The sequence below is a fragment of the Ranitomeya variabilis genome, chromosome 5 (assembly GCF_051348905.1).
Source record: "Ranitomeya variabilis isolate aRanVar5 chromosome 5, aRanVar5.hap1, whole genome shotgun sequence".
In the NCBI taxonomy this organism is placed as follows: Eukaryota; Metazoa; Chordata; class Amphibia; order Anura; family Dendrobatidae; genus Ranitomeya; species Ranitomeya variabilis.
Genome location: NC_135236.1, coordinates 43,098,238 through 43,121,446, shown reverse-complemented (window position 1 = coordinate 43,121,446; position 23,209 = coordinate 43,098,238). Strand labels below are relative to the sequence as shown.

General features: G+C 43.9%; 1 protein-coding gene across 1 annotated transcript; it reads right to left on the bottom strand.

Moving 5' to 3' along the window:
• Positions 1-11,209: 11,209 nt before the first annotated feature.
• LOC143774303 (uncharacterized) lies at positions 11,210-21,209 on the bottom strand. Its single transcript, XM_077261750.1, has 2 exons — positions 21,077-21,209; positions 11,210-14,544 (listed from the first exon to the last, which is right to left on the bottom strand). Exon 2 carries the CDS (start codon positions 14,540-14,542, stop codon positions 12,503-12,505), a length of 2,040 nt encoding a protein of 679 aa, XP_077117865.1. The 5' UTR covers positions 14,543-14,544; positions 21,077-21,209; the 3' UTR covers positions 11,210-12,502.
• Between the last annotated feature and the right edge of the window lie 2,000 nt (positions 21,210-23,209).

The window sequence follows — 23,209 nt, the reverse complement described above, 5'->3', positions numbered from 1 at the left end:
CGCTAGGAACGGAAGATTTCGTGCCCATCGGCACAGCGCCGTTGGATCCCAGGAGGCGGTGAGACGGGACGCTGAGGAGCAGCGACAAGAATGGTGAGTATGTTAGAACTACAAGGGGCCCTCGGATCCGAAGGTGATTATGTTTATTTTTTATTTTTTAACCTGTGACATACGTGACTGGATACGTGACTGGGCAATATACTACGTGGCTCCGTGCTTTATACTACGTCGCTGTGCAATATACTACGTGGCTCTGTGCTGTATACTACGTGGCTGGGCAATATACTACGTCACTGGGCAATATACTACGTGGCTGGGCAATTTACTACGTGGCTGGGCAATATACTACGTGGCTCTGTGCTGTATACTACGTGGCTGGGCAATATACTACGTCACTGGGCAATATACTTCGTGGCTGGGCAATTTAGTACGTGGCTGGGCAATATACTACGTGGCTCTGTGCTGTATACTACGTGGCTGGGCAATATACTACGTGGCTGGGCAATATACTACGTGACTGGGCAATATACTATGTGGCTGGGCAATATACTACGTGACTGGGCAATATACTACGTGACTGGGCAATATACTACGTGGCTGGGTAATATACTACGTCGCTGGGCAATATACTACGTGACTGGGCAATATACTACGTGGCTGGGTAATATACTACGTCGCTGGGCAATATACTACGTGACTGGGCAATATACTACGTGGCTGGGTAATATACTACGTCGCTGGGCAATATACTACGTGACTGGGCAATATACTACGTGGCTGGGCAATATAATACGTGACTGGGCAATATACTACGTGACTGGGCAATATACTACGTGGCTGGGCAATATACTACGTCGCTGGGCAATATACTACGTAACTGGGCAATATACTACGTGACTGGGCAATATACTACATGACTGGGCAATATACTACGTGGCTGGGCAATATACGTGACTGGGCAATATACTACGTAACTGGGCAATATACGTGATTGGGCAATATACTACATGACTGGGCAATATATTACGTAACTGGGCAATATACTACGTCGCTGGGCAATATACTATGTGGCAGGGCAATATACTACGTGGCCTGTGTTATATACTACGTCGCACTACATGCATATTCTAGAATACCCGATGCGTTAGAATCAGGCCATCATCTAGTGTATGTATATGTACCTATGCACAGCGCTTATATGTATCTGTGGGACACAAAGATAATCACAGTACACTATATATATATATATGTGTGTGTATATATATATATATATATATATATATATATATATATATATATATATATATATGTGTGTATGTGTGTGTATTAGAACCTGAGTGTATAGTAGTTATCTGTGTGTCTATAATTATATATACAATATACTGTATGTGCTACATATAATGCACACACATACACACAGTCATGGCCAAAAGTGTTTTCATGTATCGATGTGTACTTTGGTTATCTATGCATGTATGTACTATATATATATATTAGTTTCTGAGACACAGTAGGTAGTAAGTGTAAAGGTAAATATCACTTAAAGGGAACATGTCAGCAGTTTTGGCCGCTATAAGATACGGCCACCACCTTTCAGGGCTTATCTACAGAATTCTGTAATTATGTAGATAAGCCCCCGATCCAACCTGAAAGATAAGAAAAATAAGTTTTATTATACTCCCCTGGGGGGCGGTCCGGTCCGATGGGTGTCGCAGCTCAGGGTCCGGGGCCTCCCATCTTCTTGCGATGCCGTCCTCCTGTTGCTTCATGGCTCCCCGGAATCGCGCTCCTGCACAGGCGTACTTATCTGTCCTGTTGAGGGCAGAGCAAAGTCATGCAGTGCACAGGCGCTGTGCCTCTCTGACCTTTCCTGGCATCTGCGCGCTGCAGTACTATGCACAGATAAGTACGACTGCGCAGGAGCGCAATGCCGGGGAGCCATGATGCAAGCAGCACGGCGGCGATCATAAGAAGATGGGAGGCGCCGGACCCGGAGCTGTGACACTCATCAGACCGGACCGCCCCCGGGTGAGTAAAATTAAAATTTATTTTTCTTCTCTTACAGGTCGGATCGGAGGCTTATTATATACAGCATTATAGAATGCTGTAGACGAGCCCTGAAAGGTGGTGGCTGTATCTTATATCTGCCAAACCTGGTGACAGGTTCCCTTTAGCGGGGCATTCCCGGGGCCAGACAAGTCGCAGCTGCATTGGGCCCAGAAGTGGAGTGCGGCCACTGACACCAGCGAATATTTCAGCTCGATCTGCATCCTTGGACGTACATTCAGCTGAAATATATTGCAGCACGGTGATCCGCCAGTTCCGCTGCAGTACACGCCGCTGACCAATTTGCATCCAGCATCTGACCTCAGTGTGTCCATGACTGGGGGGCATATGGCAGTGACGACAAGTCAGCTGGCGGCTCTTGCGCCGGTTGCAGAAGAGGACGCCGTGTGGCATGGGAGCGGAGAAAGGTGAGTAGAATCGAGTTTTTTTCCATGTGTTGCAGAAGAACAGGGACACCAGCTTACTCACCGGCCCATGGCACTGTCTCCAGCATGCTCCTGCCTTCTACCTCCACTTTGCATTCTGCACTGTGTCCCGATGGGGTGCCTAGGGTGCATCTGTGCGCACTCCCCTGTTCTAAAAGGGGCAGCACGTACACATGGTAAATGCTCAGCTGGGAGGCATTTAGTTAAATGTGTGTTCACTTGCAACGTGTCTCCCAGCCAAAAGCGTGGAGACATCTTGTATAAAAAGCACCCTCCTCAGTAGGGAGGTGCCTGAGCAATCCCTATAGTTACAGTATGTTAGGTAGTTGGTGTGTATGCAACTGTATGTTGCCAGGTCCCCCATCCCTAGTCTGATATAGTATCCCATACCCTGTTTACTGTTATTAGTGCTCGCTTCCTGTGACTGCTTCGGCGGTGACCGTATCCTGAAATCGCATCTGCGGTATCGGTACCCTCCCTTCCCTTATTACGTAACATCCTATTTATGTATGGTGCCGTCCTTTATTATATAGCGTCTAGTGATGAGCGAATATACTCGTTACTCGAGATTTCTCGAGCACGCTCGGGGGTCCTCCAAGTATTTTTTAGTGCTCGGAGATTTAGTTTTCTTCGCCGCAGCTGAATGTTTTACATCTGTTAGCCAGCATAAGTACATGTGGGGGTTGCCTGGTTGCTAGGGAACCCCCACATGTACCTATGCTGGCTAACAGATGTAAATCATTCAGCTGCGGCAAGAAAAAGTAAATCTCTGAGAACTAAAAAATACTCGGAGGACCCCCGAGCATGCTCGGGAAATCTCGAGTAACGAGTATATTCACTCATCACTAACAGCATCCTGTTATGTGGAGCGCCGTCCATTATTACCCAGTATCATCTCTTGCCATCTACAGCACCGTCCCTTACATTGAGTATTCTCATTATTTTTGTTATTCGCAGCGTCTTCTCTTTATTGCATGGTGTCCTCTCCTGTAAAATGTACAATGACTGCTGAGGGAGCAGCATCTGACCAGAAGACCAGTCCATCAGCCGCATCCATCACAAAAGAAGCTTTCCCAGGCTCCATCAGCCATCATTTCAGTTTATATCTAACAGGAGTGGATGATATGTAATAAAGAACAGGGAGGTATAAATAACAAAAATAATGAGAATCTGATATGTAAGGGACGGTGCTGTACATAACAAGAGGGAACTATATGATACGGGACGGTGTTATACATAAAGAGAGAGCACTGTGTAATAAGGGTTGCAATATATGAAAATATAAAAATATGTATATCTGTAGCTTGGTCGCGATGAAAGGAGGGGGGCCCAGATACATTTCTTGCACAGGGGCCCTAAGCTGTCTGTATCCGCCCCTGCATCACCTGATTTACTTAATTGGTAGTTGGCTCTCAGCCTGAACAGCTTGGAGTAGGACAACATGTATAACAAGTATCATGTGATCAAAATACAACTCGCCTAATAATTCTGCACACAGTGTAATATGTATTAAAAAAAAAATCCCCTTCACCAGTAAATCGCCTGCGCTGCAGCATGAACGTGTGTAATGTGTAGTCAATTATTTTATTTGCTGGTATAAATTTATTTAGAAAAAAAAATTATGCCTCAAAATGCGCAGCAGCAGCTATCGGTGTGCATGGATGTGATAGATGCTACTGCGCAGGCAACACCAGCGCCATTTTAGTGGAGACAATTTTTCAGCCGGTGCTGAAGGGAATTTTACTTCAATACATAATATATTCATTATGTAAACAAGGGTTTGGGTCAGTGAGGGATCAGTGACCGGTCAGAAGCCATACTGATGAATAATTGAATACCTAATCAGAGCAACACATGAAGACCACCCACAGGCCGCCCTGGGGCACGAGCATATCATTAACTGAAAACTGAAAATAAAGATTAAACAACAACCACAAGACGGATTTCATCGCCAGGTATCATTGTTAATCAGGATGTGTCCCATATGTGCTGTATACCTCAGGCTGTGTCCCATATGTGCTGTATACCTCAGGCTGTGTCCCATATGTGCTGTATACCTCAGGTGTGCCCCATATGTGCTGTATACCTCAGGCTGTGCCCCATATATGCTGTATACCTCAGGATGTGTCCCATATGTGCTGTATACCTCAGGCTGTGCCCCATATATGCTGTATACCTCAGGATGTGTCCCATATGTGCTGTATACCTCAGGATGTGTCCCATATGTGCTGTATACCTCAGGCTGTGCCCCATATATGCTGTATACCTCAGGCTGTGTCCCATATGTGCTGTATACCTCAGGTGTGCCCCATATGTGCTGTATACCTCAGGCTGTGCCCCATATATGCTGTATACCTCAGGATGTGTCCCATATGTGCTGTATACCTCAGGCTGTGCCCCATATATGCTGTATACCTCAGGATGTGTCCCATATGTGCTGTATACCTCAGGATGTGTCCCATATGTGCTGTATACCTCAGGCTGTGCCCCATATATGCTGTATACCTCAGGATGTGCCCCATATGTGCTGTATACCTCAGGCTGTGCCCCATATATGCTGTATACCTCAGGATGTGTCCCATATGTGCTGTATACCTCAGGCTGTGCCCCATATATGCTGTATACCTCAGGATGTGTCCCATATGTGCTGTATACCTCAGGATGTGTCCCATATGTGCTGTATACCTCAGGCTGTGTCCCATATGTGCTGTATACCTCAGGTGTGCCCCATATGTGCTGTATACCTCAGGCTGTGCCCCATATATGCTGTATACCTCAGGATGTGTCCCATATGTGCTGTATACCTCAGGCTGTGCCCCATATATGCTGTATACCTCAGGATGTGTCCCATATGTGCTGTATACCTCAGGATGTGTCCCATATGTGCTGTATACCTCAGGATGTGTCCCATATGTGCTGTATACCTCAGGCTGTGTCCCATATGTGCTGTATACCTCAGGCTGTGTCCCATATGTGCTGTATACCTCAGGATGTGTCCCATATGTGCTGTATACCTCAGGCTGTGTCCCATATGTGCTGTATACCTCAGGATGTGTCCCATATGTGCTGTATACCTCAGGCTGTGTCCCATATGTGCTGTATACCTCAGGCTGTGTCCCATATGTGCTGTATACCTCAGGCTGTGTCCCATATGTGCTGTATACCTCAGACTGTGTCCCATATGTGCTGTATACCCCAGGCTGTGTCCCATATGTGCTGTATACCTCATGATGTGTCCCAAATGTGCTGTATACCTCAGGCTGTGTCCCAAATGTGCTGTATACCTCAGACTGTGCCCCATATGTGCTGTATACCTCAGGCTGTGTCCCATATGTGCTGTATACCTCAGGCTGTGTCCCATATGTGCTGTATACCTCAGGCTGTGTCCCATATGTGCTGTATACCTCAGGCTGTGTCCCATATGTGCTGTATACCTCAGGCTGTGTCCCATATGTGCTGTATACCTCAGACTGTGCCCCATATGTGCTGTATACCTCAGGCTGTGTCCCATATGTGCTGTATACCTCAGGCTGTGTCCCATATGTGCTGTATATCTCAGGTTTGCCCCATATGTGCTGTATTATTATTATTATTATTATTATTATTTATTGTTATAGCGCCATTTATTCCATGGCGCTTTACAAGTGAGGAGGGGTATACATAATAACAAGTATACCTCAGGCTGTGTCCCATATGTGCTGTATACCTCAGGCTGTGTCCCATATGTGCTGTATACCTCAGGCTGTGCCCCATATATGCTGTATACCTCAGGATGTGTCCCATATGTGCTGTATACCTCAGGATGTGCCCTATATGTGCTGTATACCTCAGACTGTGCCCCATATATGCTGTATACCTCAGGATGTGTCCCATATGTGCTGTATACCTCAGGATGTGCCCCATATGTGCTGTATACCTCAGGATGTGTCCCATATGTGCTGTATACATCAGGATGTGTCCCATATGTGCTGTATACCTCAGGATGTGTCCCATATGTGCTGTATACCTCAGGCTGTGTCCCATATGTGCTGTATACCTCAGGCTGTGTCCCATATGTGCTGTATACCTCAGACTGTGCCCCATATGTGCTGTATACCTCAGGCTGTGTCCCATATGTGCTGTATACCTCAGGCTGTGTCCCATATGTGCTGTATACCTCAGGATGTGCCCCATATGTGCTGTATACCTCAGGTGTGCCCCATATGTGCTGTATACCTCAGGCTGTGCCCCATATATGCTGTATACCTCAGGATGTGTCCCATATGTGCTGTATACCTCAGGCTGTGTCCTATATGTGCTGTATACCTCAGGATGTGTCCCATATGTGCTGTATACCTCAGGCTGTGTCCCATATGTGCTGTATACCTCAGGCTGTGTCCCATATGTGCTGTATACCTCAGGATGTGTCCCATATGTGCTGTATACCTCAGGATGTGTCCCATATGTGCTGTATACATCAGGATGTGTCCTATATGTGCTGTATACCTCAGGATGTGCCCCATATGTGCTGTATACCTCAGGATGTGTCCCATATGTGCTGTATACATCAGGATGTGTCCTATATGTGCTGTATACCTCAGGATGTGTCCCATATGTGCTGTATACATCAGGATGTGTCCCATATGTGCTGTATACCTCAGGATGTGCCCCATATGTGCTGTTTACCTCAGGATGTGTCCTATATGTGCTGTTTACCTCAGGATGTGTCCCATATGTGCTGTTTACCTCAGGATGTGTCCTACACTCACCGGCCACTTTATTAGGTACACCATGCTAGTAACGGGTTGGACCCCCTTTTGCCTTCAGAACTGCCTCAATTCTTCGTGGCATAGATTCAACAAGGTGCTGGAAGCATTCCTCAGAGATTTTGGTCCATATTGACATGATGGCATCACACAGTTGCCGCAGATTTGTCGGCTGCACATCCCAAAGATGCTCCATACAAGGCAGGATGGATCCATGCTTTCATGTTGTTTACGCCAAATTCTGACCCTACCATCCGAATGTCACAGCAGAAATCGAGACTCATCAGACCAAGCAACGTTTTTCCAATCTTCTACTGTCCAATTTCGATGAGCTTGTACAAATTGTAGCCTCAGTTTCCTGTTCTTAGCTGAAAGGAGTGGTACCCGGTGTGGTCTTCTGCTGCTGTAGCCCATCTGCCTCAAAGTTTGACGCACTGTGCGTTCAGAGATGCTCTTAGGCCTACCTTGGTTGTAACGGGTGGCGATTTGAGTCACTGTTGCCTTTCTATCAGCTCGAACCAGTCTGCCCATTCTCCTCTGACCTCTGGCATCAACAAGGCATTTCCGCCCACAGAACTGCCGCTCACTGGATTTTTTTTCTTTTTCGGACCATTCTCTGTAAACCCTAGAGATGGTTGTGCGTGAAAATCCCAGTAGATCAGCAGTTTCTGAAATACTCAGACCAGCCCTTCTGGCACCAACAACCATGCCACGTTCAAAGGCACTCAAATCACCTTTCTTCCCCATACTGATGCTCGGTTTGAACTGCAGGAGATTGTCTTGACCATGTCTACATGCCTAAATGCACTGAGTTGCCGCCATGTGATTGGCTGATTAGAAATTAAGTGTTAACAAGAAGTTGGACAGGTGTACCTAATAAAGTGGCCAGTGAGTGTATATGTGCTGTTTACCTCAGGATGTGTCCCATATGTGCTGTATACCTCAGGATGTGCCCCGTATGTGCAGTATATCTCAGGATGTGTCCCATATGTGCTGTTTACCTCAGAATGTGCCCCATATATGCTGTATACCTCAGGATGTGCCCCATATGTGCAGTATATCTCAGACTCAGGCTGTGTCCCATATGTGCTGTATACCTCAGGCTGCGTCCCATATGTGCTGTATACCTCAGACTGTGTCCCATATGTGCTATATACCTCAGGATGTGCCCCATATGTGCAGTATATCTCAGGCTGCGTCCCATATGTGCTGTATACCTCAGGATGTGTCCCATATGTGCTGTATACCTCAGGCTGTGTCCCCTATGTGCTGTATACCTCAGGCTGTGTCCCCTATGTGCTGTATACCTCAGGATGTGTCCCATATGTGCTGTATACCTCAGGCTGCGTCCCATATGTGCTGTATACCTCAGGCTGTGTCCCCTATGTGCTGTATACCTCAGGCTGTGTCCCCTATGTGCTGTATACCTCAGGATGTGTCCCCTATGTGCTGTATACCTCAGGCTGTGTCCCATATGTGCTGTATACCTCAGGCTGTGTCCCATATGTGCTGTACACCTCAGGATGTGTCCCATATGTGCTATATACCTCAGGATGTGCCCCATATGTGCAGTATACCTCTGGCTGTGTCCCATATGTGCTGTATACCTCAGGATGTGTCCCATATGTGCTGTATACCTCAGGCTGTGTCCCATATGTGCTGTATACCTCAGGATGTGTCCCATATGTGCTATATACCTCAGGATGTGCCCCATATGTGCAGTATACCTCAGGCTGTGTCCCATATGTGTTGTATACCTCAGGATGTGTCCCATATGTGCTATATACCTCAGGATGTGCCCCATATGTGCAGTATACCTCAGGCTGTGTCCCATATGTGTTGTATACCTCAGGATGTGTCCCATATGTGCTGTATACCTCAGGATGTGCCCCATATGTGCTGTTTACCTCTGGCTGTGTCCCATATGTGCTGTATACCTCAGGATGTGTCCCATATGTGCTGTATACCTCAGGCTGTGTCCCATATGTGCTGTATACCTCAGGATGTGTCCCATATGTGCTATATACCGCATGCCAACCACTTCCTGGGCTGGTGGGAGGAGACCACTGTCTTCCAAGAGGACACCTGGTGGAGTTCCAATAGTCTTCCATGGACTAGTTTTATTGATGACGTGTTTTTGCTTTGATTTGGGTCCATTGATGAGTTCCATCTTTTCATTTAATGCCTTAATGACAAGGGTAGTGGTATTAGATTTATGTCAGAAATGAATAATAATGAATTACCATTTTTGGATCCCATCATCAGTAGAAATAGGTGTGTTTAATCACACAAACATACCATAAACCCACTGCCACTAATAATCACCTAAGGTGGGAAAACCATCATCCAGGTACACTATTGTCCTCCTAATATAAATTATCTGTTATTTGAATGTGCCTACATAATTCATAGAATAGATGTCTACTTCATGATCACAATAGTGTCCTACAAGAACACTTTCTGCCTTTTCCAAGGAGTAATCTTTGGACAGTCTCCCAATGGTTTAAGAACCTATCCAATAACTCAACCAGACCCTGGATTTCTACCACACCCTGGATTCTAAAAACTCTACCAGACGGATGCTATTTGCCAAACGTGAAATCAGCCAGAGCCGTGTCATTGTGTTTTAGGCTGTTTCTCAGAAGACAAAAGTCCTTTGAAGGACACTATGGTGTTACTTTTTATGATGCACACATTGGAGGAAAAACTTACTATGGCAAGGAATCCATAGGTGTTTATGTATCAACGACTCTATGTACTAAGGAGGTAGCAATGAAAAACCAAAGGGCAGCTTGAGGATGACTACTTATTGTAAAAGAAAACTCAACTCGGAAACCTTTTTGGAATGTTCGTAGTAGGTGAACATGTAGGCGTAGAGTAGGAGGAAGTTTGTGTCTTCATGTAGATCCATTGAAGATGAAAGCTACAGTACATAAATGGCTAACTGGATATTTCGCTGACGCTATTAGGCACTTAACTTTTGCTACCAATGTGTGATTATATTAATAACCAAGTGCCTCTTGAGAGACTCGTTGAGTATCTAAAGTGCTTGTAAACCTATTAAGATCAAGCTTCTAATATATTCTCTCTACCACATGTCATCGCATAAGGTCAAAGCTCAAGTTATTACCCCCTTATATCTGACTCAACTTTTTCTTCTGAGGAGGCAAAGGGGCAAATTCAAAGCTTAAGTATTTCCATGTCATGTGGTTCTTCTGTAGAAACAGGGGTAACCAAGTAGCTCATTCTAACCATATAACTGTGCCAAGAGGTGCCAGATCTTAGCACCCTTTACGGTGCCACCCCGCACATATACAGCCCTTTTATGTTACTGAACCTTTAGTCTTCGTGTTATTGTGACCTCATCGCTCCCATTTGTCTGCACCACTGTTACTCATACTCATTGGTAATCATGGGCAAAAACACTGAAAATGTCTTCCCAAGTCTTCCCATAGAAGATAACGGAGTCTAAAAAAATGCAAATCCTTAAGACAAATCCATCCATTACAAACGTGGTGAATACTGATCTATAGAAGTCAATTTAAGGCAACTCAGGTAAAAAGCCTGGATCACAGAAGTCAACAGAGTCTTAAACAAATGGGTTCTCAAGGAAATTCTATTGACTTCTCTGTGAAGAATACAAATCACAGCACTCAATGGAGTCTAAATATATGGGTCCTTAAGACAACTCTATTGACTTTTAGGTGAAGAACACAGTTCATGGATGTCAGTATGACTCCATTGATAGACTTGTCTACATGAGGTTGAGGAGACTACAGATACTTAATATGGATGAATCACCAACTGGACACTTTTTTGTCTAATTTCTCATTAATTTTAGTTGGAATAAATTGGTTCCGTCTTACCGTAATAACACAGGAACGTTTGCATGTAGAGGCCACCCCAAAATGTTTTCTTCATCCCCCAGGCCCACAACGTTTTCACGGGCCAAATAACAACCATAAGTCATAATAAAATAGTTAGCTTTATTTCCTTAGCAAAAGTATTCATATGATATGTACAAAGTGGAGCAGAGAGAAAGCTCGTTTATTAGCAAGGAACACCAACAGCATCACAGAACAGGCTACAGCAGCCAAGACACTGGATGGAGAGGAGAGGAGGCATGCAACCAGAGTTAGTCCGGGAGAAGAGGGGGAACTGTGACGGGAGCGGAGGGGGATGGGGCAATGTACCCCATAAGTACAAGATCATTTTTTTGTCTTTTTTTTTAAACTTTTTTCTGTATTGTGGGGTTAATGGGACTACAAATATTGTGCTCAATAACGAGAGATTGTACTTTACCTCCCAATTTCTATGGTTTAAATGTTTAACCCTTAGGTTGATAGAGGAACCTTTTCAGTGCATTTGTCACCTACGGACAGTGGAGACAGGTATATCTTGGGCTCAATTAACATCCAAGGTTTTGACATAGTTATATAGGATTCTTTTCATTCTATGAGATTTTATGCCAACCTCTTATACATCACTATGGAGAAGTGGGTAGAGTGGGACAACAGGCTGATAGATTATTTCAGCACCTGGGACAGCACCATTTGTCAAAACAGTCCTTATAACTGGCCTGTCTCTTCTATGGAAATATATGTTTATGAGGCAGAACGTGCCTTAAGATATCTGCCTTCACTGTGCAGAGATCACAAACCTTCTATATTTTACATATGGGTCTCCTTAAGATCATCCTAAGGGTTAAATACTTAGTGTTACCTGTTCTTGGACATATTAATGAATTCCAAGATTAGGAAACTTTTGTATAGTGCAATAGTTACATTTTTGTCAAAACACAGACTCTATTGAACCAGGCTGGGAAAATCCATGTTTTGACTTGGGATTGTGGAACTAACCAAAACACAAGCTCAAGTCCAGATCCTCACGTATACTTGGATACTACCAGACTTTAGGCATACTCCTCGTAAGTTAACGTGTTGAGCATTGGACCAGTAGACTAGTTTGTGGGGTTAGCTTTACATAGATTTCTAACAATACTGGAGAGCAAAGGTGCTATTGTGGATTCAGTTATTACACTGACACTATTAGGCACTCAAATGAAGAGCTTGCTAGATGTGTAAATAATTATTGTATGCTGAGTTTACTAACGTTGGCCTAAATGGAGCCAACTGAGAATAGTGAAGGTGAATGAGTCGTATTTCCATTTATTTTCTCAGTTGTATATAATGGAACTGGACTGGATTTTCTTACTGGGTCAAATTTCGTAAATTATATTTGACTGGGATTAGGTCTGGGATTATATCACTGGAACACCTCAGGATGGTTCAGCAGGATCCTTTCAATATAGTTCTCCATTTCCTCCTGCTTATCTTGGTCATCGTCAAAGTAATCATTCGGCTGGGGGATAGGAGGCTTATAATAGTATCTCGGAGGGTTCTGGAAGGTTCTAGGCAGGATGTAGTTAGTGTAAGGGGCTGGACGTGCACGATATCTACGTGTGTATGGATCCATAGCTTTCATCCATCTTGGTTGCGATGCCTTATTCCAGCTTGATTCCTGCATCTTGTTCCACTTTGTGTCTGGCAGATTGCTCCAGTTTGGCTCGGAAACTTTATTCCAATTTGTCTCTGAGACCTTATTCCAGCTTGGTTCTGATACCTTCCAGCTTGGCTCAGATACTTTATCCCAGCTTGGCTTTGACACTTCATTCCAACTTGACTCAGGTACCTTATTCCAGCCAGCCTTAGGATTCTCATTCCAACTTGGCTCTGAGACCTTATTCCAGCTTGGCTCAGACACCTTATTCCAACTTGGCTCAGATATTTTATTCCAGCTTGGCTGGGACACTTTATTCCAGCTTGACTGGGACACCTTATTCCAGTTTGGCTCTGACACTTTATTCCAGCTTGGCTCTGATAACTTATTCCAGCTTGGCTCCGAAACCTTATTCCAGCTTGGCTGAGATACCTTATTCCAGCTTGGCTGAGATACCTTATTCCAGCTTGGCTCTGATACTCTGTTCAAGCTTGGATCAGAAATCTTATTCCAGTTGGATTTAGAAGGCTTAGTCCAAATTGGGTTGGACAACTTCTTCCAGGTAGACTCCGATAGTCTGTTCCTATTCCAGGATGGTGTAGAAGACTTTTTCCAGTTCGTGTCTACTTTATTCCAACTAGACTGTTGGTCAAGCTTTCTTCTGGGGTAGTAAGCAGTATCTGGCCATGATTGTGGGGGGTTCCTTATTCTTTCTCTTCGTCCCAGAAAATCATCTCTTGCTTTCTTCTTCTTCATCCTTCTCCTCTTCCTCTTCTCCACATCATTAATTATATCAACTACATCATCAGCTGGCAGATGTAAGCGACTGGAAAGCTCGATTAGTTTATCAATAGTTTGTGGATCTACTTCTTCTATATCATCATCATTTGACCTTTTACTTTGTGTGTTTCCCTCTTCCTCGTCTTCGAACAATGGTCGTTGACCACCAACAAAATCATCTACTGGATAATCTTGTTCATTCTCCTTTTCATCCTCCTCTGCTTCTTCATCATCATTTTCGCTTCCATTTAATAAATATTGGAGTAGAAGGTCTTGGGCAACACTTGCAAGTTTTTCATCTTCTTCCTCTTCTTCATCCAACTGTTGAGAAGTGTGTGGAACAGAATTTAGAGGGCTTCTTTTTTCCTCTTCTGTTTGTTCTCCGAAGCCTAATAGTTCTCTAAGCTTTTGCAGGTCCTCCCTCTCGAGGCTGCTATCTTGCAGCGGATCTAGTTCTTTTTTAGCTGGAGGCTCAAATGCTTCAAGTTCCTGCAGCAATGACTTTACACTTTCCATATCTTCTCCATCATCCATCTTCTCATCTTCTTTTATTGTTTCTTCTTTGTCAGAGCTTCTTGTTCGACTCCTTACTCTTTCAGTCTGGTCTTCCTCATCCACCTTACGCATTTCTTCTTTTACAAGCACTTGGCCAGTAGGGGGCACTTTTTCGAATACTGTAGAAGGAGTTTGCTCTCCATCATCTGGGTTCAGTGCCTTTAGGAGAACAGCGGCTAGTGCTTTGGGACTAATGTCCTTAAATAGCTCATCCTCATCATCAGAACTGGATGGAGACTGAACATCATGGGTTGATCTCTCTTGGGTTGCTTCACTTCTTACATGTTGGCTTTGAACTGGTGGCTGAGAATCTTGATGGTCCTCAAGTTCTGTAGGGTGTGCAACCTCACTGTGCAATGTTCGATGGGTGGTCTGGTGTCTCTGTTCTTCAGTCACAGGAATGGCATGAAAGAGGGGGGCATGTATTAGGGTAAGGGTCAGGATGAGAAGGAAGGGGGGTGCGGGGAACATTTCTGTATGAACAGGGGAAAGGCAAAGTAGGCAATGTGTTTAATTGAAAGACGGGCAACATAATTGACACAAATATGAATATAATTAATAATTAAATCAGACAAATAAAGGAGATGGAAGCAAAAAAAAAAAGATGAGCATGGAAGATGGAAAGGAGGGAGAGAAAAAGAGATAGAGTATTTATTGGTTAGTGAAGTCATCACAGAATTACACCATTTTTTGCTTATTGTTGAGATCAACCTCTTCCTGGAAGTATCAGTGCTGGTTTTGGAGGGAGGGAGCGTTAGAGAGGAGCAGACAGAAGAAGATGGAGGAAGACAGAATGTGTCTGCATGGGAGAGAGAGGGAGTGCGGGGGTGGGGAAAGAATAGGGAGTTCCATTGTGGAAATCCTTTAGGTCTTTCCCAAACCCCCCTTTCTAGAATCATGCAGGTGTCTCCTCCCGATACAAAATTCTGCAGGTCCCTCTGGCTCCCTCCCTTCAAGAAATACTGCAGGTCTCTGTAAGTTAACACCTTCCTCTCCCTCTATTAGCTTCACATTAGGCTAATCATTGACTTGGGCTTACCTTGGACCTATGTTTCATATCTACTGGGAATTTTTCTTCCTCTTGGGGTCAATTCATGGATACATTTTAGCCCTATACTATACATCAGAGGTTTCTTTCGCTCACAGGGTAGGTGGCTTTCTCCATGCCTATCACTTTCTTTCCGGTTTTCTTATCCTCAAGAATTTAGTGAAACCCTTTTTGGAAAATATTGCTCTGGTATGCCTGGCTGCTAGCTTCTCAGACAATATCCTTCTGGATCGGTGTCAATGACTGAGCGCTGTCTGACAATCTGGGATTCCCTGACAGAACCTCTGCCTCCTCCCTTTCTTCCAATCCTTTTAACTGTTGATCTGAATCAACCTCTTTAGCTCCAGATTGTGCTGATTGCGACATAGACCTGCCATGCCTTCTGTACCATTACGCCATTATAAAGCACATCTAGGGCTAACGCATTGGTCCTGAAGACAATTTATCTGCACAGTGTGCAGTTTCTATAGGAACCTTGGATAAAGATGCTGGCGGTCCTCCTCCCTTTCCTTCCCCCATCCTCTGTACACACGGGGATGCTGCACCAGACACTGCGGAGGAATCATTATGTGTGTGAGTGGGAGGTTGTCCCCCATTCCCCAACCACCAATATCGAATCCTTGCCCACCTCTTGGAACGAAGGATTCCCCCTCTCCTACTACTCTCAACGGGGATGCCCTGCTGTATTCATTATCTGGAGGGGGAAGGAACACGTTCAAACCCATTATCAGCGGAGGATTAACCGTTTGCTGACGATGGCTTTACAGATACTTTTAAGAACCTAGCTACCTTCTCTGAAGTGATAAAGATGTTACACCTAATGCATGAAAATTAGATTTTTATAGACTAAGTCTCACCTACCGGTTATACTCTACTATATACAGTATATCAGTAGTTTCTTGCTGTGTATTTGGCTTCTTGTGTCTCTCCTTACCTTATGTGGCCTTTCCCTTCATACCTTGTCTGTCTTAGATTTTCCACCTACATATTCTATGTTCTGTCTTATGAGGTCATCTTCAAGGTTTTTTTCTTTGGTTTATCATATTTTAACCTTACACCATTCGTTGATTGCCTTTATCTGTATCTTTGCTGTCCATTTCCTGCCCATCTGTGTATTTACTCACTTCCGTCTACGTGCTCTCCGCATCCTTCCTATCTACATGTTCTCTAACACTTGCCCCTGAACATTTTTTTCCATCTTCTACGTATTCCTCATCACTTACCCATCTACGTGTTCAGTATCTCCTAAATATCTGTGTGCTTCATCTTTTATCTTTACGTCTGCTCTATTGTCTTCGTTTTCTCCATCTTCTGCTCATCTACCTGTATTACATGTTCTCCATCTTCTGCCTATCTACATGTTCTCCATATCTTACCCATTTATGTTCTCTATATCATGTCCTTCTGTCTTACCAACCTCCAACATATCTACACACTCTTCATCTCTTGCTCATCTATGTTCTTCATCCCCTTTTCGTCTTACATGTTCTTCATCTCGAGCCTATCTATGTGTTCTCTAACTCATCTACATGATTTACATCTCCTGCCTGTTTTCTTTATCCTGCCTATAGACATTGTATATATCTAGCCTACCTGTCTTCCATCTTCTATGTTTATCTCCTGTCCATCTATGTTTTCTATATATTCTACCAATGAATGTGTTCCACATCTGTTTTGTAAATATTCTCTATCATCTACTCATGCCTTTTCCCATCCTATGTTTTCACTTTCTGCCTGAGTTCTCTCTCTTGCCTATCTATGTGATCTCCATCTCCTATGTGTTCAACATTCCTTGCCCGTCTTCTTGCTTTTTATCTTATGCCCATCCTGTTTTTAATCCCTTGCTCATCATACATGTTCTTCATCCCGTGCCCATCCTATGTGTTCTTCATTTCCTACATTTTCCATTCCCTGCCCATTCTACCTGTTATGAGTTCTCCATCCTATGCTCATCCTAGATGTTCCCCAAAACCTACCCATCTAATGCATTCTTCATCCCCAGCTCATCCTGGGTGTCCTCGATCTCCTACCCATCCAATGCATTCTTCATCCCCAGCTCATCCTGGGTGTCCTCGATCTCCTACCCATCCAATGCATTCTTCATCCCCAGCTCATCCTGGGTGTCCTCTATCTCCTACCCATCCAATGCATTCTTCATCCCCAGCTCATCCTGGGTGTCCTCTATCTCCTACCCATCCAATGCATTCTTCATCCCCAGCTCATCCTGGGTGTCCTTGATCTCCTACCCATCCAATGCATTCTTCATCCCCAGCTCATCCTGGGTGTCCTCTATCTCCTACCCATCCAATACAGTCTTCATCCCCTGCTCATCCTGGGTGTCCTCTATCTCCTACCCATCCAATGCATTCTTCATCCCCAGCTCATCCTGGGTGTCCTTGATCTCCTACCCATCCAATGCATTCTTCACCCCAGCTCATCCTGGGTGTCCTCGATCTCCTACCCATCCAATGTATTCTTCATCCCCAGCTCATCCTGCGTGTCCTCTATCTCCTACCCATCCAATGCATTCTTCATCCCCAGCTCATCCTGGGTGTCCTCTATCTCCTACCCATCCAATGCATTCTTCATCCCCAGCTCATCCTGGGTGTCCTCTATCTCCTACCCATCCAATGCATTCTTCACCCCAGCTCATCCTGGGTGTCCTCGATCTCCTACCCATCCAATGCATTCTTCACCCCAGCTCATCCTGGGTGTCCTCGATCTCCTACCCATCCAATGCATTCTTCATCCCCAGCTCATCCTGGGTGTCCTCGATCTCCTACCCATCCAATGCATTCTTCATCCCCGGCTCATCCTGGGTGTCCTCGATCTCCAACCCATCCAATGCATTCTTCATCCCCAGCTCATCCTGGCTGTCCTCTATCTCCTACCCATCCAATGCATTCTTCACCCCAGCTCATCCTGGGTGTCCTCGATCTCCTACCCATCCAATGCATTCTTCATCCCCAGCTCATCCTGGGTGTCCTCGATCTCCAACCCATCCAATGCATTCTTCATCCCCAGCTCATCCTGGGTGTCCTCTATCTCCTAACCATCCAATGCATTCTTCACCCCTGTTCATCGTGGGTTACCTCCATCTCCTACCCATCCAATGCATTCTTCATCCCCAGCTCATCCTGAGTGTCCTCCATCTCCTACCCATCCGATACATTCTTCATCCCCTGCTCATCCTGGGTGTCCTTGATCTCCTACCCATCTGATGCATTCTTCATCCCCTGCTCATCCTGGGTGTCCTCGATCTCCTACCCATCCAATGCATTCTTCATCCCCTGTTCATCCTGGGTGACCTCGATCTCCTACCCATCCAATGCATTCATCTATTCTTCATCTCCAGCTCATCCTGAGTGTCCTCCATCTCCTACCCATCCTATGCATTCTCCAACCATTACTTATTTACGTGTTCTTCATCATCTGCTTATCTTACGTGTTCTTCATCTCCTATGTGTACTACGTCTTCTCCATCCAGGGTCCATCCTATGTGTTCTCCATCACTTGCTCTTTCTATGTGTTCTCCATCACTTACTTATCTCCCAGTTTAACATCTCCTTTACACTGTCTTGTTATTTTTCACTTGTTCGCTTTTCCCCTGTTGCTAAATGTCATCCATATTCTCCTGTGCTATAGCTACCTCTGTATTCTCCATTCCATCCACCTCTGTATTCTCCACCTCCAGCTGTGTTGGTGCCATCAATCTTTGATCCCAACACCATATTGACTTGTGTGTATGCAACCCATTACATGCCTTTCGTTTGATGCCACCACCGCTACCTCCCTATCCTTGCATTCTTCTCTATCCCTCACATTTCTTCTTCTTTGTATTTTAGATAAATCTGTCACACGTATAATCTATTCATGGGATCTTTGTCTCTTCTTTCTCTCAGCGCAGTGTTCACCATCAGTTGCATGTTCTATATTGATTCCTATCATTCTCAAATCCTTATTTTATCCATCATTGGCCAGTCTATGTTCTGTGTTTCCAGCTTTTTCTGTATTCTACAGCTACATGTACAGTTATCATCACTGCTCTTCCCGTCCATGCACAGGAATGTAATTAGCTACGGAAAACATAAGAGTCTATTAGTGTGGGTGGAAGATGTCCGCATACACCGGCTGTAGCAGTTTGCAGTCAGACGTAGTCATTATAAAACTGCACATGTCAATATTGTGTCAACAGCCTGAAGCACCAAAAGCTTCACAAGTGGTGTCCCCAAAATTAATCTCATACTTCTCAGGGTATATGTTTTGTTTTATTCCCTTTCCCCAATAATATATCGAACCCTTCTCCTACGCTACGTCTTTCTCCGAGTTCTTCACTGCTAGGTCCATCCCTACGTCTTCCATCCTCCACATTCTTCCATTCTCGTTCACCACCCTCTGTGATATCTTTTTCTATTTAACCCCTTAATCTATCTGTAGGTTTGTATAGGAATTCCTCTGAGGAATTGTCATTTTCCAGTATATCGAACTCTCTCATTGCCATGTTCCCCATCTCCTGGTCTACCTCTTGTCATGTATCTTCACATCTTCTACTCTACATTCCTCTTTTGCTCTTCATCTATGACCATCGTCATCTTTGATCCACCATCTATGTTCTTCTTGGTCCACTATAGACTCAAAGTCTGTATTGTCCTCCAAATATTTGCCCCCTTTTCATCCTATGTTCTCCTCTTGGTCCATGACTCCTATCGCTTCCGACACTCTTCGTCATATATTATTTATCTTCAGCTCACACTGTCCAAAAGTTGTCTATCCCTTTTTTTCCTCCCATACTTTCCTTTCCACTCCCGGAGTGTCCATCTTATTTAACCTACGTCAATGCTATTGTTGATACGTCTCTCTCAATTGGTTTCTACCTTCTGCCTCCTTCCGAGTTGCTATTTTCTACCTGTTGCTATTCCATTTCCAGTCTTCCTTTACTTCTCTCTCGATTAGTTGCCGTCATCATTTTTTCACCCTAAATACCACTATCGGTCCCATCTCCGATCCCATTGGATCTCTATTAAAAAGTCAAGACCTGACGTTTATCTCCCCTTCCAAATGACAAATAAATCATATCATCATCTTTTTTTACATTTATCGACATAAGTCACGGCCGGCCGATACATTTTCGCACTTGACATGACGTACATCGGGGAACTTTTCTAGCCCGACACTAGCACGGTTCATGCAGCTTTATCCATCAGTATGTGAATATCTGAAGAGCAAGGGGAGGCGAGGGGGTAATGTTCTCGCTATAACGAGATGTGTCAGTTCATGCGTCATTGGCCCCCTCATTCATTAATTGCATTTAAGCCTCTCTGCTCTGATTAAACACTTTGCGTCACTTCTATTAAAAAAAACAAAAAAACAATCACGAATAAAATCACCGAACATTAAAAGAAAACTCCCAAAAAATAGTACATGTACCATATTTCCTAAAATTCTTAAGAAAAATCATCTTTTTTCCTGCACGTAGAACCCTCCTCTAAAGTCTGGCTATCAATCAGAATTCCTTGGCAAGCTCGGCAAGCTTTAGTTGGCACCGGGGAGGTCTAGTCTATACGGTACGACTTGGAAATGAAGAGGATTAACTGTATAATTTTTCCCATCTCCCCGTATGGAGTCGAGACCTCGTACCGATTCCCGGTAGGATTAACTGAGCGCAAAACTAGCAGTATAAACAAGAGGGGGGTAAAATGTCCACGTGGGAGAGTTCGGGCAAAAGTTGACTTTAGGAAAGAGGAGGCACACCTATAGGAGCGTACATAAAAATCTACACAAAGCCACCGATGAGGACTGTATGGCACAAGGGCTACCGGTTAGCTTTACGCTTAGTTGTTGTATACATATATAGAATTCTGTCTATCCTACGCACATATACAACGGCTTACGATTTAGTCGCGACATGCCATCCTGCCCCCCACCCCGCCATTCTCATGCATTCGATCATGTCTCACTTGTTCTCGGCAGTCTCTGTTTGGTCTCTCTCCCTCCCTCTCTGTCTCTTTGTAGTCTTCAGTGTGTTGTCTCTGTGCGGTATTCAGCACCGGGGACAGCGGCGGCCGCTTTAAATACCCACCCAGCCCCTGGTCACGTGTCCTAGCCAAGCTCTAGTGGTTCTGCCCTCTCTGACGTCAATGTTCATTCATAAGAATCCTACCCTAGCCAGGGGTGAGGGGGATCGGCACGGGGCATGCGCGGGGCTGGCAGACTGGCAAGTGAATGGATAAGGGAAGGAAGGAGGGGTGAATGAGAGAGGAAAACATGAATGAGTCAATGATGAGAGAAAGGAAAAAAAAAATCATCAATGAACGTTTCCAGATTTACTCCAGGCTGCAGGACGGAGCTGATTGGCTGGAGGAGATCCAGACACCTATGGGAGATGTACATGTCTCCATTCTGCTCCCCTATAGCCGCGCTGAGATTGGGACCCACACCCGCAGCGGGCTGTCATTTCTTGTTTAACTCCTCAGCTTCCTAGCATGAATGGCTCCGAGCAACAGATTATGCGGTGAAATGTTTACCTGCAGTCCTATGTAAGCGCGCACACGGCAGACGAGCCATCAAACATGTAGTCTCACTGTCAGCCCTACGTCAGAGCACACACGACCGGCGAGCCGCCATACAAAGGATCTCGCTGACCGTCCGTGCATCACCTCCGCAATGTCCCCGCAATGTAATCATCTGCTTCCTGAAAATCTCCAGACCCCAATATTATTATCATCAATGTTCTGGAGGATGGAGGAGAGGGAGAGCGACATGTCTGGTGACCCCCTCCCCAGCAATGCAGGCAGTGTCCGTCCAGTCATGGAGAGAGATACGAGACACGTAGATAATAGACAGGTAATACATGGATAGATAATAGATAGATAATACATAGATAGATAATAGATAGATAGATAATAGATAGATAATAGATAGATAGATAATAGATAGATAGATAGATAGATAATACATAGATAGATAATAGATGGATAGATAATAGATAATAGACAGGTAATACATGGATAGATAATAGATAGATAGATAGATAGATAGATAGATAGATAGATAGATAATAGATGGATAGATAGATAATAGATGGATAGATAGATAATAGATAGATAGATAATAGATGGATAGATAATAGATAGATAGATAGATAGATAGATAGATAGATAGATAGATAGATAGATGATAGATAGATAGATAGATAGATAGATAGATAGATAGATAATAGATAGATAGATAATAGATGGATAGATAGATAATAGATGGATAGATAATAGATGATAGATAGATAATAGACAGATAACAGATATAGATAATAGATAGACAGATAATAGATAGATGATAGATAGATAGATAGATAGATAGATAGATAGATAGATAAATAGATAGATAATAGATAGATAGATAACAGATAAATAGATAGTAGATAGATAATAAATAGATAGAAAGATAATAGATAGATGGAAAATAGATAGATAATAGATAGATAGATAGATAGGTAGAATGATAGATAGATAGATAGATAGATAGATAGATAATAGATAGATAGATAGATAGATAGATAGATAATAGATAGATAATAGATAGATAATAGATAGATAGATAATAGATAGATAATAGATAGATAGATAATAGATAGATAGATAGATAGATAGATAATAGATAGATAGATAATAGATAGATAGATAGATAGATAGATAGATAGATAATAGATAGATAATAGATAGATAATAGATAGATAGATAGGTAGAATGATAGATAGATAGACAGATAGATAGATAGATAGATAGATAATAGATAGATAGATAGATAGATAGATAGATAGATATGAGACTGATACATACAAGGGTTGATAGTAGACACCCCTCCATCCAGTTCTCAGAGATGCGTAGGGCAGATAATTATCTGTATGGAGCAGTTGGTGAATGCAGCAGTGCAGTAACCTGTAATCACACATATATATATACACATGTATATGAATCACTGATCCCTTTCTCCCTCATTGTCATGGAATGATGAGGCTCCTAACGTCAGCACTGCGTCTGTCTCCATTGTGCAACAGCCAGATGTGAGGGCACATATGCACCTGCTCAGTCATT

Bases quoted from the DNA above. Each gene is read 5' to 3' on its own strand.
- LOC143774303 (XM_077261750.1), bottom strand. From the start codon at position 14,542: ATGTTCCCCGCACCCCCCTTCCTTCTCATCCTGACCCTTACCCTAATA.